The sequence below is a fragment of the Varanus komodoensis genome, unplaced genomic scaffold, assembly GCF_004798865.1.
Source record: "Varanus komodoensis strain SLA01 unplaced genomic scaffold, ASM479886v1 scaffold20_1, whole genome shotgun sequence".
NCBI lineage: Eukaryota > Metazoa > Chordata > Lepidosauria > Squamata > Varanidae > Varanus > Varanus komodoensis.
In genome coordinates, this window is record NW_025335587.1 from 17,411,723 (window position 1) to 17,426,889 (window position 15,167).

The 15,167-nt window shown below is 44.3% G+C and overlaps 1 protein-coding gene across 2 annotated transcripts in view; it reads right to left on the reverse strand.

Moving 5' to 3' along the window:
* AATF (apoptosis antagonizing transcription factor) overlaps positions 1–9,972 on the reverse strand; it is a 71,389-nt gene extending 61,417 nt beyond the window's left edge. For both annotated transcript variants that reach the window (XM_044430285.1, XM_044430284.1), the window contains exons 1-4: positions 9,863–9,972; positions 4,717–4,899; positions 1,427–1,864; positions 459–596 (exon numbers count right to left, since the gene is read on the reverse strand). In XM_044430285.1, the coding sequence (XP_044286220.1) occupies positions 459–596; positions 1,427–1,864; positions 4,717–4,899; positions 9,863–9,950 (847 nt within the window). In that variant the 5' untranslated portion in view covers positions 9,951–9,972. The remainder of the gene's footprint in view (positions 1–458; positions 597–1,426; positions 1,865–4,716; positions 4,900–9,862) is intronic.
* Between the last annotated feature and the right edge of the window lie 5,195 nt (positions 9,973–15,167).

Below are 15,167 nucleotides of genomic sequence, written 5' to 3' on the forward strand. Positions count from 1 at the left end.
TATATATATATATATATATATATAAATATAATATAAAAATAAATAAAAAGTTTAACATAATTAGGGAAAGCAGGGTGGAGTCTGGCAGGATTCTTCAAGGGCAGAGAGCTGGGTGCAAAACTTTCACAGACTAAATGAGGCTAAAGGGTCTACACTTCTCTTGTAAGGTATATTTGAATGCACGCAAGTAAGACTTAGAAAGATGCGAGAAAAATACCCCAGAGAGGTAACGCAGCAGGTTTTCCAGGAGCACGGTGCTAAAACCCCAATTGTATCCCAATCCCTCCTTCTGAATGCCTTTTGCAAGGGAAGCACAACAGAAGAAAGTGTGCTTAATCTGAGTAGTTAATACTGCTACAAAAAGTGGAAATGCTTTGAGTCTGAAGCTTGATTGTTTTCTTCTCAGAATACACATCCACGTACCCTGCTTTATTTGGAAGGAAAACATAAATTCTTACTGTTTTTGAGCACATCAGCGAACACCTGTCCTCCTCTTTCCTGAAACTCAGGGAAAGTATCTGGCTGTGGCAGCTGGTTGGCTGTCAAGAGGACCTTCTGCAGCTTAATTCGCCCTTCCAAGAGCTGGTCCCACAGGGCTTTAGGAAACAGAGAGGGAAAACAAAACATAGCCTTAGCACTTCCTATTTTCTGCAGCCATGCCAGGAAAAAAATGTATCAGAGAAAAGACATCCACTATTTCCTACCTTCTCTTTCTTCCCTGGAGGGATGACAGAAATGAGCTTATATATCTTCCTCAATATTGCAAGCAATATGCTCAACTTGGGTAAAACACAAATGCTCAGACATTTTTATTTATAAGTTGCCTCCAAGGTCAAGTCTGCCCCAAGGAGCGTTCAGTTAAAATATTACAAAATAAAAACCACATCATAATTACAAGCAAGAATGAAGACAGTAGTCTGATAAATCAAACAAAAGCCAGCTACAAAAAAACAAACCAACAAACAGAAGAGTCTTTATGGCCCATCTAAAACTCAGAAGATCAATTTTTCATCTTGGGGAGAGTCCCAAAGACACAGGGTTAGCACGGAGAAGGCAATGTCCCTGGCAGCCAGCCATCCGGGTAGGGCAGAAAGCAGCCACCTCTGAGGCTGATCCTAAAGCCCAGCGAGGCTCTTCAGGGTGTGGGCAATTCTTCAAAGTAACCAGGCCACAAGCCACTAAGGCAATCTTGGCTATTTCACCATTTTAACACATAAAGAACCTGCCGAGGTTTTAAGGTCTGGGGAAGAGGCCCTTCTGAGGACCCTGTTACTCACAGAGGCCTGCTTGTCAGGCATGTGCGGAAGGGCTCTCATCACTGCTTCAAAGACAGCGTCTGCTTCGGTCTTAAAGGTGCAAGCGGCTCTAAGAAGAAAGATGTAAAACTCTCATCAGAGCCATAAGAGAAAGGATATTATTTACTTACCTATTTGATTCTTTACAGCTCTCCCTTTCGCTACTTCCTCAGCCTCTTTGTCCTCCGAGAACATCAACAACTCCCCGTCATCTCGACCCTCATCTTGATCAGGTGTCTCCTCATCACTGTCCTCAGCATCGTCCTCTGAGTCCACATCAGCTTCACTGCCTTCTTCCATGCTCAAATTCTCATCTTCATCCCCACTTTCTATTTCGTCCATTTCTTCTGCAAATTTCTCAAAATCTTTGATGGCCTGGAAAGTGAAGGTTGGTTTCTTCAAGTTCTCCAATGCCTCTCCTTCCTCCTCTTCCTCCTCCTGGCCACTCTCAAGGTCAGCAGCTTCCTCTTCTTCTTCCATTTCGGGAGACTCATCAGCCAAGTCTTCCTCTGGAGGTTCGCTGTCGGTATCACCTTCACTGGTCTCCTCCTCACTTGAGGTTTGTTCATCTATTGATTATAAAACGTGACAGTTGATACTGGTCCAGTATGAACTGCAACCGTTCAGACCTTCCAGGGTGGCTCTTAGATGAGTACACAGTGAAAGAGAGGAAAGCAAGGACGACAACAGACAAGACTGGATCTCTCCTTCCTGCTATATGTTGGCTATTCATCGGAATGAGTTTGGATTCATTTTTTGGGTGGCTCACATTTGATTGTTTTAGCTAAGACACAATGAGAGAGAAGGCGAGACAACTGGGGTAGAAGAGATGGTGGTCTCCTTCTCCTTCCAAGGAAATCAGGACACAGACTTTAATTAAAAGACTTTGTTGTGTTAAAACTGACCAGCTGGGCTGGCATTGTGATGCAAAAGAAGAGCGTTGCAGGCATCAAAATACACAACTAAAGTTAGAATACTGGTCATTAGAGAAATGCAGCGCAATGAGACTGAGCTGATCCCAAACTGAATTCCTCTCCTCCCGGGGAGACCCATCTGTCACCAACTTTTCCTTGAAGCTCACACAAGGCTTTCCTCTGTCCCCAGGCACTTGATGGCATTTAAAAATCACTAATAGTGAAACTGATTACATATTTTGTATCTCTTAAGATTGCTATGTTAGCATACTGTACTTTGAATGTTTCGATCTTTGTAAACTGCCCAGAGAGCACTGGCTGTTGGGAGTCATAAAAATGTTAACATGCGCAATTAAATGAGCCACACAAAGGGGCGGCATGCGCATCATGTGCTCAAGTGCTGCGACTTACGTGGCCAAACAGCATCGTGTCCACCTGTTGGGCTATCAGGAAGCTTGTGGGACGGAAGGCTGCAGCTTCTTGAGGGGGTGCAGCAAGCCCTCCCCAAACAACCTAACAAAGGCTGGGCAGACTCGGTGGGCCTAGAATGCTGTCTGTCAGATGGGGGGGAACATGGAAAGGTGGAGAGGGGAGATGGAAAGAGTATCTTAGATAAAGGGATGGCTGGATGGCGGGCACAGCGAATAGAACCACTCCATGACCATGCAGCGGTTCTCACAGTGGAAACTGGGGGGGGAGGAATTTGGGCGGCTGCCACTGTTTTGCAAACTGAGAGCTAAAATCCTTCACCCAAGATCTATCAGCAGGTCCCAATCAACCTTCTGCCTCCTGCTGCAGCACCGGATCGGTCTTCCACCAGGAACTGTGGAACTTCCTTGCCCCGCAATGTCACGAAGGCATGCAAATTTCAATAAACCTAATTAGTCACCCAAGTTGATACCATCTGGCACTTCTTGGCTATAGGAGCTAATGTTCAAATAATCCGAACAATTTGGATTCCATTTCCCTAAAAAAGGCTACCTCTTATAATATCTTCTTTAGTACCAACCTACAATTTTTGGCTCAGAGATTAGAGACAATTGGCAAGTCCCTGGCAAATTGAAACCTCAAATTCACCCTTCCGTTCAGCAGCAGTGGCTGAACTGATTATCAGACCCATTGATTAACTGACAGTGTTTCCCATTAAATAATGAGATAACCGGTGAGCATTACAAGGTGATCAAGCTCTCTTGCTAACATCTTTATAAAAGGGGAAGGAGGGCATTGCACACCACCAGGATACAGGTCCTGAGAGATCCACCAGTGCGAAGAAAGAAAGGATGGACAAATAAACAAACAAACAAATACAGAAATGAACAAATGACTGAACCAACCAGTCAATTTCCCCTCCTCCCACCAGCTCGCATGGCCCCGGTACGAACCCCTTGCAGTAGGAACATGTTGCACTGAAATTTCAAAACATGGAGAACTTTGTCAAAGACATTGCATAAAAATATCAAATTCACATGGGCTCTGCTAAAAGGAAGGACCTGCTCAGAAATTTTAAAAAAAGCAGGCAGCAAATAAGTCTATGCAGACTTTCCAGCTTTCCAACTAAAAACAGCAGTCAAAAATCCAGGATCACACCAGCAATTAGTGGTTGGGAGCAAGGAGCTGAGGTCAGGGAGGGGAAGAGGCCGAAAACCCCAGGGGGGTGGACCGAGACGGCAGGCACGAGGTTCTGCACTTTGGGCTGTGGAATAGAATAATGAATTTTGCAACTTATATTTACACAGTGCATGCAACTGGCCATCAGCAAGTAAAAGGAAAGATTGGGGGGGGGGGACTACATAGCCGCAGCTCTTAAAATATGTTAAAAGTCAATGCCATCAAGGAAAAGTTTCATCTCTGCTGCTGGGTTTAGATTTCTGTCTCACCCTATGTATCATCTTACACTGAAAGTTTGGGACAGAAAACAGACACATACTGAATCAATAAAATCCTTAAGAATCCCAATCATATTAATAAATATGCATGAGCTGAAGAAGGGCAACATTTGCCCCCAAACTCCCTTCCCAATGCCAGCTTATTACTCAAGCAAACTGAACTGTTAACATAACCACAAAGGAATCATCTATGCTATGGAAATATACTGGTTTCCAGGGTTCTTTTAAGTAGCACAACTTTCCCTACTGTTACCCAAAACTTCTGGAGACCTCCAACTCCCATCAACCTAGCTAGCATAGCCCGTGTTAGGAGATGATAGGAACTGTAGGCTAAACCTGCTAAAGAGCCACAAGTTGCCCATGCCTGCCCTAAATATTCCTGGAAATGATAGTTTTGCAAGAATGTGTGGATTTCTTTGAGAGGTCTACAGGCCTTCCAAGAACTCCAGTTGTGAAAGTCCCTTAAGTTGCAAGCCATGTCAGTTCAAAAGCAGGCACACCTCTTGCAGTATAAATTTCAGACATGCCTAAGCATCCCGCAACTTCAGACCTCAACCCCCCAGAACAAGGCTGCTTGGAAAGAGAGAAGCAAATCCCACAGCAGGGCTGGAGGGTTCTCACCTAGCGGCTGGGCCTCACCCCAGAGCTCTTCCTCCAAGGCTCTGCGAGACGTGGCCTTGCCGTGGTACCGCTCATCAGCATCCAAGAGGCTGACAGAGACAGCTTTCCGGATGTGTCCAACAGAAACAGTGTCATCCTCGAGCGCTCCTTCATCAAACTTGTCAACAACTTTGGCTAGGGTGGCTGGATAGAAGAAAAAAGGGGAAGGAAAGATTAGTTTGGGGGGAAATTCAACCTCTCCTCTCCAACAGCGTTCCCCCTTTACCCAGTCTTTTCACCGTATATCGTCTTAGACCAGTGATGGCGAACGTTTGAGAGATGAGTGCCCAAACTGCAGCCCAAAACCCACTTATTTATCGCAAAGTGCCAACACTGCAATAAAACCTGAATACTGAGGTTTTAGTTTAGAAAAAACCCTCATGCATTAACATCTTTTGTCCTAAAAGAAAAACACGATAACAGAACTTTCAATGATACAAACAGCTTTTTATTGATGTTCCAGTGACCACCAGCTTTTGGCCCGCTCTGAAAAAGGCATCTGAGTGCATTTCCTAATTTGTGGGAGCTTCTGCTAAAATCACAGCCAAGGCAAGCAAATATATATATATCCTTGCTCTTGTTGTCACAAAGTCTTCACAAACAACTAAACATGATGCTACAGATGCAAATATGCCAGGGGAACAGCACAACATTAAAAGAATCTCAGTCTCCTAATTAGAACATCTCTTTGCTAAATCTTAGATATTAACTTTTCATAAGGAAACTCGAAGCTAAAATCTTGTGTTAGTAAAAACGAATGTATTAAAACTCACAGCCAATCCAAGCAAATATATATCCTTGGCAGCGCACTGACCGGCCATGCGAAATCTTGGACGAGTCGCAGCTAATGAGTCATGGCCTGTGATGTCATCACCTGGCGCCGCTCCTCCTTTCCGAGCATGCGCATGGCCCCTGTGCGTGCTGTTATTTGATGCTCGGCTGCTGGGGCGACTTGGCTCACGTGTCGACAGAGAGGGCTCTGGGTGCCCGCTGCGGCATGCGTGCCACAGGCTCGCCACCACTGGCCTAGACCGCTCCCTGTTCCTTCAACAGCATCACCCTTTGAAAGCCTTTAATACCCACCTCTCAAGATCAGAGCCTGAGTCACCCTGCAAGTGCAGGAAGAACCAGGAGCACCGTTCAAGGCCCTTGCAGGAAGCAGCTGTGGAGGAATCCTGCAGGCCTGGAGACGCCCCCACCCCCCCGGCCTCAAAGGCCGCCCTGCACTGCTGCTTGCGCCCACAGCACCCCGAGCCGCCCTGTGACCGCCTTGTGCCCTGGCTCCCTGCATCGCCTCACCTGGATCCTGGTGCCTGCCCGCCTGGCTCAAGCCTGTTGCTGCCCCTCCCTGCTCCCATCCTGGCCTGACCCTGGCTCCCAGGGGCCCGCACCCATCCTCCCTGACCTCACCTTGCCCTCACATGCAACCGTCTTTCTGGAACTTAACCTTTGGGCTGTGCTCTTGGACTGTGCCGTCTTGGACTGTGCTTGCTGGGCTTTATTATCTCCCTGGCTTTGACTCTGGACTGGCAAACAAACACACCTCTTGCTTCTGGCCCTTGCAACCTGCTGCAGGCCTTCACACCGCACCTGCACCCTGGTCCCTGCATTCCAACCGTAGTTGCTCGTCACTCACACTCTGGACCTTATACCACCTTTGCGAAAAGGGTTCCTAAAGCACCTTGTGTCTTTCCACTGCGCCTTGACCTCCCCTATTATTCACTGTCCATGCCATGCTTCTCTGCCCCTTACACTCCATGTGCATCCTCCAGTTACATGTATTGTGCAATGCCCCTCTGTTTTAGCCTCCAACATTTAGCTTTCAATTATAATAGCCTTTTCCCCCCATTCCAGTCTACACATTACAAATCACGGGGTTCCCCTGGGTACGCCCATTCCTCTGCTATTTCCTATTGCCCATTTTGGCTTCAGTCCTGCCAGCATTCACCACCCAAATATGCTGTTGGAAAAAAACGTGAGATCGCGCTCTCTCTCTCTCTCTCACTCACAGAGTGACACATTTATAGCATACAAACTTCTTGACAGTCCTTTTGTTCTTTACTTCCATAAATACCAATATTTCTATTTTACTGATGAGAATGGCCAGGCCGATGCTGGCCAGGCCCAGCAAAAACAGCAGATTTAAGAGAGCAAGTGCGCGCTTCTTCTAAGTTTGTATATCTGTAAACCTGCTCCTAATCAACCTATGAACCAATCAAAAGCTTTCGAATCTGATCTAATTCTGCCATATTACTGAGGAAGGATCTGAACCAAGGCTACCAAAAACCGTATGCAGAACTTTCTTGCCCACCACCACAGCAGGCCTATGAGGTTTAATTCACCTATCACAACCAATACTAAATTGTCTATATTGTCCCAAGAATGTTGCTACAGCACATATTTTCCAGCTGCAGACTTTTCAATTTGAACAATGCAACACACAAGATGGACACCAGAAGGTTCTATTTCAGAGGCAGGTGGACACCACCTTCTTCCTACAGGGCTGTGGAACAGCTAGATTTTCCAAAATGAGAGCATTTGGGGCAATTTTATAGCAATTACAGATCTTAAGTCTCTTAGATCTCTGCCTCCTCTGGTAAAGACCCAAGAAATATAGTGCTACAACAAACTGGAATCCTGATTAAATTCTGTTCTTGGTTTCACACCCCATACATAAAATTATAGGGCTGGGACTGCTCACTCAATTGAGTGATCCAATTGGCTCAACATCACCGAGTGCTTCTGCTAATGTGTCTCTGTGCTAATGCTCCATTTATGGAGATGAATGAAAAGAAAACGCAAGATGAAAGGGCTCTTAAATGCTTAAGGGGCAACTGGAAAGACAGAGAAGATCTCTCTACCCCAAACAAGGGTTTCTCTGAGATTATTCGCTGATTTGGAATTTCTAGAGAAAGTGTATATTCTGACAGGGAGAGATGTCAACATCTGCAGCAGATGCCAATCAGCTCATCCTTCAGCAAATCACGAGTTGCTTGCTTGATTTAACCCTTCTAATAGTTTCAAAAACCCATGTTTACTTTGTGTGAGGTTCAATTTTCCTGGATAAATGAGGAAATGATCCTACGCATGTTTAGACAGAAAATGTCCTACAACGTCCAGCATTTCTACCGTCAGAGATACAGAGGGCTGCATAGGATGGATTAAATCAAATCGATTTAAATCACTAGTAAGACCAGATTTAAATCATGGTTTTCTACATAATTCGCACATATGCCTGCCTTACCCGTAGGTAGAGGAACTTCATTCTCTTTTATGGCCTGCTGCCATTATAGGTTTTCTTCTCCAGGGAAAGAGTATGATAAACCTCAGGTTATATACAAAAAGATTGAAAGACTTGAGGAGTATTCTGCTCAAAAGGTTTCACTTTCATTTCTACCACTTACCCCCCCTCCTCGCACTTAAGCTTCTTGTGCAGATCTATTCCACTCCCAACAATCTGCTTCTATTCATTGCAATTTTGGAAACTTAGTGCTTAAGAGATAAGGGGTTGATTCTGTGTACAGAGATTTGCAAAGGAACAATGTGATTACGGTCTTTTTCGCAATTCTGTATGTTGATTTTATAACATTTTCCTTGTGAAGAGGCATGTGATCTATGCAGACACAGTTTTGAGAACTGTAAAACTGAGCATCTGCGATAGTATCTTCTACATAGAAAAACTGCCCAATAATCCTATAGGAACCTCTGGGAGAGCATGACATTGTGAAGGGATTAAATTAATTCAGTTTCTAAAAAGTTTAAACATTGCATTAATATACAATCTCATGCTATATAAAACTAATCCTTATTTTATGACGAATAACTTGGACTATAGTGTATCTTAAATAGAAATCTATCTTTAGATAGGTCTTTCCTCAAAAAGCATTTTATTTTAAAAATCTGATTTAAATTTTTAAACATCCATTTTTTATTTTTAATGATGAATTTTTATCCACCCTAAAACCTACTCATTTCCTCCGCAGCATCCCAGTTGCATGTCAGATAGTAACATGTCTTTTTATTTAAACATCATTTTAATTGTTAAAACATATGATCTGGCCAGGGCAACTTCTTCCTTCTCTTTCTCCTCCTATATTTTTATTTACTTAATTTATACTGATAATTTTAATCTTATATTTGTAAATCAATGTATTTTTTGTATTTTGTAATTAATGGTAATTTATTATGTGCTATTGTATTTCATTGTATTTTATCGTGTTGTAAGCCGCCCCGAGGTTTCGGCAAGGGGCGGCATAGAAATGTTATAATAATAAATAATAATAATAATAATGTCTTCCTCAACATCCAGCACCTGTTTCTTTTATAGGCAGCCACACATGATTAGGGCCTTTTCTACAGCTGCTAAAACCCACATGGTAGGGCAGGTACACCCTCAGGAGCCTGACCTTAAAGCAAGAGAGATCAAAATACTCCCTGCCCCAATTTCTTCACCATCAATCTCATTCTCACTCACTCACGAGAGTCCAGACCTTCCCATAAACCTCATAATCCACGTGATAAAACAAACACATTTTAGCTTGAATTTTCTAAGGAAAAAAAACGAGATATAAAACTATTAAACGCACACGCACCCCTCAGTTGACCCCCTTGGCAGCTAGAAGACCCAGCTAGAGCTCAAAACACCCACCCCCGCCGCTTCTTCCTCATTACTTCTCTCATTCATACACACACGTGTCAAGGGTTCCTTCCCCACAATGGCTGGAACGCACGTGACCAGTGTCCGCGCACGCGCGCCTTGATCAGCGGCTCGGCTGTTCACACGTGGGTGCAAAGGGGAGCCGAAAACAGCTCCCTCCCAGTCTCTTCCTCACTCTTCCTCGTATTCACACACTTACACGTGTTCAGGCCCGCTTGCCCGAATTATGAAAAGCCACCCGCCGTATCTCAGCTGCCGCCTTGGTAACGAGAGGAGAAAGCCACCCTCCGCCCCCCGCGCGTTTCTTTCTCACCCTCTCTCTCATTCATACACGTGTCGGCTGCAACCTCACGTGGCGAAACGCCCGCCTCGCCTCAGCGTCTACCTTAGCGAATACAGGAGCGAAAGAGAGCCCGCCAGAGAAGCGGCCCCCGCCCGCTTGTGCCTCACCATCCTCGGCGTCGTCCTCCGGGTCGTGGGGGACGCTCGGCAGCGGGTTGAGAAGGCGCTCCAGCTCCTCAGCGATGGGCGCCGCCATTTTGTGACTCTCTCCGCCCGCCCGGATGAGAGGGGGAAGCACCGCCCCGAAGGAGGCGGGGCTTGGCCGAAGGGGCGGGCCCGGGCGTGCGTAGGGGCGGGGCGGGGCCGGGCGAAAGAGAAACAGGGATCGAGGGAGGCGGGGGGGGATGATTGACAGCCTGGGCGGGGATAGAACGCTGGGCGGAGCTAAGTGGCGGTTGGAGAACGTCCGTTGGGAGGGCGGGGCTTTGGCGCCGGGCTCGCTGGCTGATTTTTTTAATATTTGTGTATGTGGTGCTGCATCCGTTCCATTTTTATACATTACGGTTGCGTACCTTTATTTGTTGCATGGCTGCTGCTGCTGCTATTATTATTATTATTTTTTATTATTTATTTATTTATTAAAACATTTCTATTACTACTACTACTACATTTCTTTACCGCCTGTAGCCTAAGCTCTCTGGGCATTTCACCACATTTTAAGTCAGCCAACTCGGATCCTGCTTCGCTCCAAGATTAGACAGGATCAGACAGTTCAGGCTACATGGGCGATTATATCTATATATAAAATAAATTAATGATATTGATTAATAGATATTAATATCCGTTGTGTGTGGCTATATATTGATATTAGCAATAATACTATTAATTACTGCTATTATGGATCCCGCCTTGCGCACATGGTTAGTGAAAGAGAGTAGGCCTCATTCCCCACTCAGCAGTCACAGTAGAGCGGAAAATTAGCTTGTGCAATTGGCTTGGTGCTTGTCCACTTCCTCATGCAAGCAGAGCGTTATCGCAACTGAGAATGCTGCTTCAGCTTAACCATTTCTGTTGCACCAGTGTTAGATTCATACAATTGTGAATTTCTGCACGACTTGAGGGGTGCTTTGTGGGCTGAGGCAGCTGCAAGGTTGCAAAGATCTCAAACACAGGGAGCCATAAATTTTATACCAAGCAGGGGTGTAGTTATCTCTGAGCAGATGTACCTAGGGACTGCTTTATGCATGCTTTGAATCCTGTGCATGCTTTTACTTTCTATTTTTTCCTCTTTGCTATAGTGTTATTCAGTTTGTATACTATTTAATATTACATTTTATCATTTGTATGTTTTTGCAGGCTCAGAAAATAGTATTGGCCATGTAAATTCATTACCTATTAAAAGAGCAATACCAGGAAGCCAAGATTCTCGCCCATAAGGCTTGAAAATAAGGGCAACAGTTGGTAAGAAAGTCAGACACTAAGGAAGCTATCCAATGGGCTGGGCCTACACTGCCAAAAGAGTATTTACATCTCTCTCTGACTGGCAGAATAAATTAATTTAAAAGTCTGTAATAAAATGCAAACATAACTGGGACCAGCAAGCTTGACTACTGGTAATACTTCTTAACCCAATGCAAGGAGCTGATTTTAACCTGTAAAGGTTAAATGGCCTGCAAGCACAAAATGTGATGGAGTGCCTCTGCCGGCCACAGTCCACCTGGACACTGAGAAGGGGCTTCTCGGTAGCAGCCCCTTGATTGTAGAACAGGCTTCCCATTTAAGTCCACTTGGTACTAACCTGGTCATCCTTTCAGTGCCAGGTAAGACAATCCTGTATGCCGAGTCATGTAAAGATACCCAAGAATATTTAGTGGCTCAAAGAGGGTACCCATGGCAGGTGTTTTAACAATTCTACTCTGTATCATACGCTTGCTTCACAGTCAAATTATTTCCAAATTCTGTATTTTGGGGATTTTAAAATTGCATTGCCATAGTGTTATGAACCAGTATAAATGGCTTGCAGACCTTTGGCTATGGAACAGCATAGCCACAAAATTAATCTGTTGAATAACCATAATGGCGATGTAAATCTTAAAATCCATGGCGTAAGGTTACCATGCCATGAAATTGTGATTAAAAACAATAAAATCTATCTCTGCACTGCACCAGGTCCATTTTTTGATCTCCTGTTTTGGGATTCCCCATTTGTAGATTTGATTTAGGTTTCCAATGGGATGCATTTGCAAGAGAAGAAATGTTCAACAGCACAACCCCTCCCGTGCATGCTCATGCAGGAGAGGAGTCCCATTGATTTTGGGTGGCCTCCTTCCAAGGAAGCATCATTAGGGCTGCAGGCATCCCAAGAAAGAAAGCTATGCAGAATGCAAGGAGAATTCTCTAGCAGATATGGGTAGTTATAGAAGCATTCAGCCTTGTACGAAAACAATGCCAATATATCGATCCATGTAAAAAATGCATTTCTAACCCCCTAAAGCACAAGATTAATGGTTTTCTCCCCCATAAAGGAAAGCAGTAAATATTACAGAAGAGCGTGCTTCAGTGGGCATAATTCAAAGGAGTCTTTGCATCTGCTTGCGCAGTCACCCCAGCTCCAAACCAAGGAAATTCATGTCACCTTCAAGTCAGGCTTCAGCCCTACAGCGACTTACCTGGGAGTAAACCCCACTGAATGCTGTGGGGCTTGCTGAGTACATGCACACATAGGATTATGCTGTAATAAGAGAGCCAGTGTGGTGCAGTGGTTAAGAGCATGGGACTGGGACTCAGGCGATCCGGGTTCGAGTCCCCGCTCGGCCATGGAGCCAACTGGGTGACTCTGGGCCAGCCACAGACTCTCAGCCCTTCTTATCTCACAGGGTTGTTGTTGTGGGGATAAGATGGAGGAGGAGAGATGATGTAAGCTGCCTTGAGCCCTTTGTAGGAAAAAGGCAGGATATAAATCCTAATATAAGTAAATAAATAAATCACTGGGAGGCTTGCAGGCTTCATAATATCAGGCCACCGGGTATAGGAAAACATGCCTTTCCTTATGCACAGTTACTCAGAAGCGAGTCCCAGTGGGTTCAGGTGGACTTACTTCCTAACAGTTGTGCTTAGAAGGATGGGCTTAGAAGCAGCCTGGCTCTCTGTGCCCATGAGCATGTACAGAAAGACAGATCTTGTCAAGATAGCCTGCTCAGCTGGCATCTGGCACTGTCCAAAGTATCACCGATCGATCTTCAGCGCCAAAAATACGCAGGCAAGCAGGCGTGTTGCACTTGAGCCTGAAAAGGCCCCGTTTTGGAGAGGCTCTCAGGAGCTGCATCCTAGTGGTGAGCAGGATTGGAGGCAGAAGAGGGGAGGCCAAAGGCAGAAGAGGGGAAGACACAGTACCCACGTGTTGTAGCTTCAGGCTCCTACTTCCAGGACCTAATCCTTGGGAAAGGCAATTCAACCTTTCAGAGTGGGAGGGAAATGGGACACCAAAGCTAGAGGAAATCCAAGTAAATAGAGGCTGGGGTCAGGAAAATGAGAGCCCAAGCGGATCAGACATGGAAACCCAGGCGGTGTAGGATGATATTCCAGGATTCCTGTGCCAGCCTGTACAAACCGGGAGCGCCAGTGTCGGTGGGGCAGTGTCTCCACTCTGGGATTTACCCTGAACTTTGAAGGAGCTATCTGTGCTATTGAACCCTGGCCTCAAAATAGATTCAGAACCATGGACAAGTCCTTTAAAGTTCAGACTGAGGCCCTGCGTGGATACACTCCCCCGCACTGGGATCCACTGGGCACTACAATCACTGTTTAGCGCAATTCAGAAAATGCCCTACTTTGAGGCATGGAAAGAGGACTGTTCTTGATTGCTTTATTATTTAAAGCTTTTATAGACTGTCCCATTACGGAGCTTTGAAGTCCTTAACACAGTGACGGACGAATATGGCATACCACATATGGGTTTGGGGCTAGGGTTGGGGGGGGGGCGCTCAAGCCTGCAGATGGACAAGCCCCCTTGCCCTAAATGTCGATGGTTTGACTCTCCAGCTTGTGCAGGTTTCCCCCACTTACGTTTCTAACAAGGCTTTGTTCCTGGCTGTAAGCGCGTGAAGCTAGAGCAGTCTGGGATTTAGCATCACCCGTTTACCTGTTTACCGCTGGAATGAGGCCCCTGGAAACATCTCCCAAGGGGGAATCCAGCCACATGTGGAAATATTCACCGGGCATTTGCAAAACAGTTGTGGAATTCCAGCAAAACTTAATAAATGTCTTATGCCATCTCCAAATGTCCCTCAGGTTTTTCTTCAGATACCCAAAGAGAAGAATTCCAAATATACTTGAAATCTAATTTGATATGAAATCCAGAGAGAAAGGCACATTCCCAGAGAAATTTTGCCAGTCTGATGTGACATTTTTGGGGAAAAATGGAGAAAAGGCATTATGACTTACAGAACTGCATAGTACATTCCTCAAAATTTGTTCAAAATGTCGCATTCATGTTGATGTCAAATTGAATTTTGCGAGAAAGTCCTCTGATTTCAAAAGCCTTATCAAACTTCTTTCATCTTTCCTCAGAATTTGAAGAAAAGAAATCTGAAGACGGATCATGAGTAAGAATCAGCAATATTTCAAATGTCAACTCTAATTAAGGTCCATTGCTACCCCAGAAAGTATGTCATAAACCAATTTAAAACACTGAATGAAACACAGGTTATCTAAACATCAGATTTTCTATTTTTATTAAAAATTCACAAATTTTTAATCCAACTTTCCCCCCTTTCATACAGTGAATGGTCTAATATGCAGTGGAGGTCGCACAAGCTTAGGTTTCTTTGAACAATAAAAGACATATGAGAAATTTAATATATAAAGAAAAAAAGTAGCAGCTGCTGACTGCATATTTGACCATAAAATTTAAATATTTTGGACTTTTTTTTCTTTTAAGGACACAAAAATAAAACCTGTGTGGGTCTATATAAGTCATATTAACAATTCCAGTAATGATAAACAGGACTAAACATTAACAAAGATGTTATTTTTCCCCCTTAACCTTGTAACACTTTGTTTAAAATGTTTTTCCTGGGCTGCGGATGCAACACCCCAAAGAGTATTTTGTGCTATAGAATTGTTTTATTTGGCAACTGTCTGATTTTATACGTTTTTATTCTTTGCCTTCTGTAAACACCACCTTTACAAACTAGCACAGTGAAACACAAGCCCTGTAATGTCTCATAACATCTACAGAAAAAAAGAGAGAGAAGGAAAGGAAAAAGTGAACTATTTTGGTTGATTGCTCAAAATACTTTGCTTTTGAACAAGAGGTTCTAAAACAGGATTTTTTATTTTTTAGTAAAACGTTGCGCTCCTGAATTTAACATTCGACGTAAACAATTGACTGTGTTTTTTTCTAGTTCCATAGTCTTTTTATTTTTATTTTTGTATGTTTAGCTTTTATTTTTGTGAAGGTAGAATACTTTGC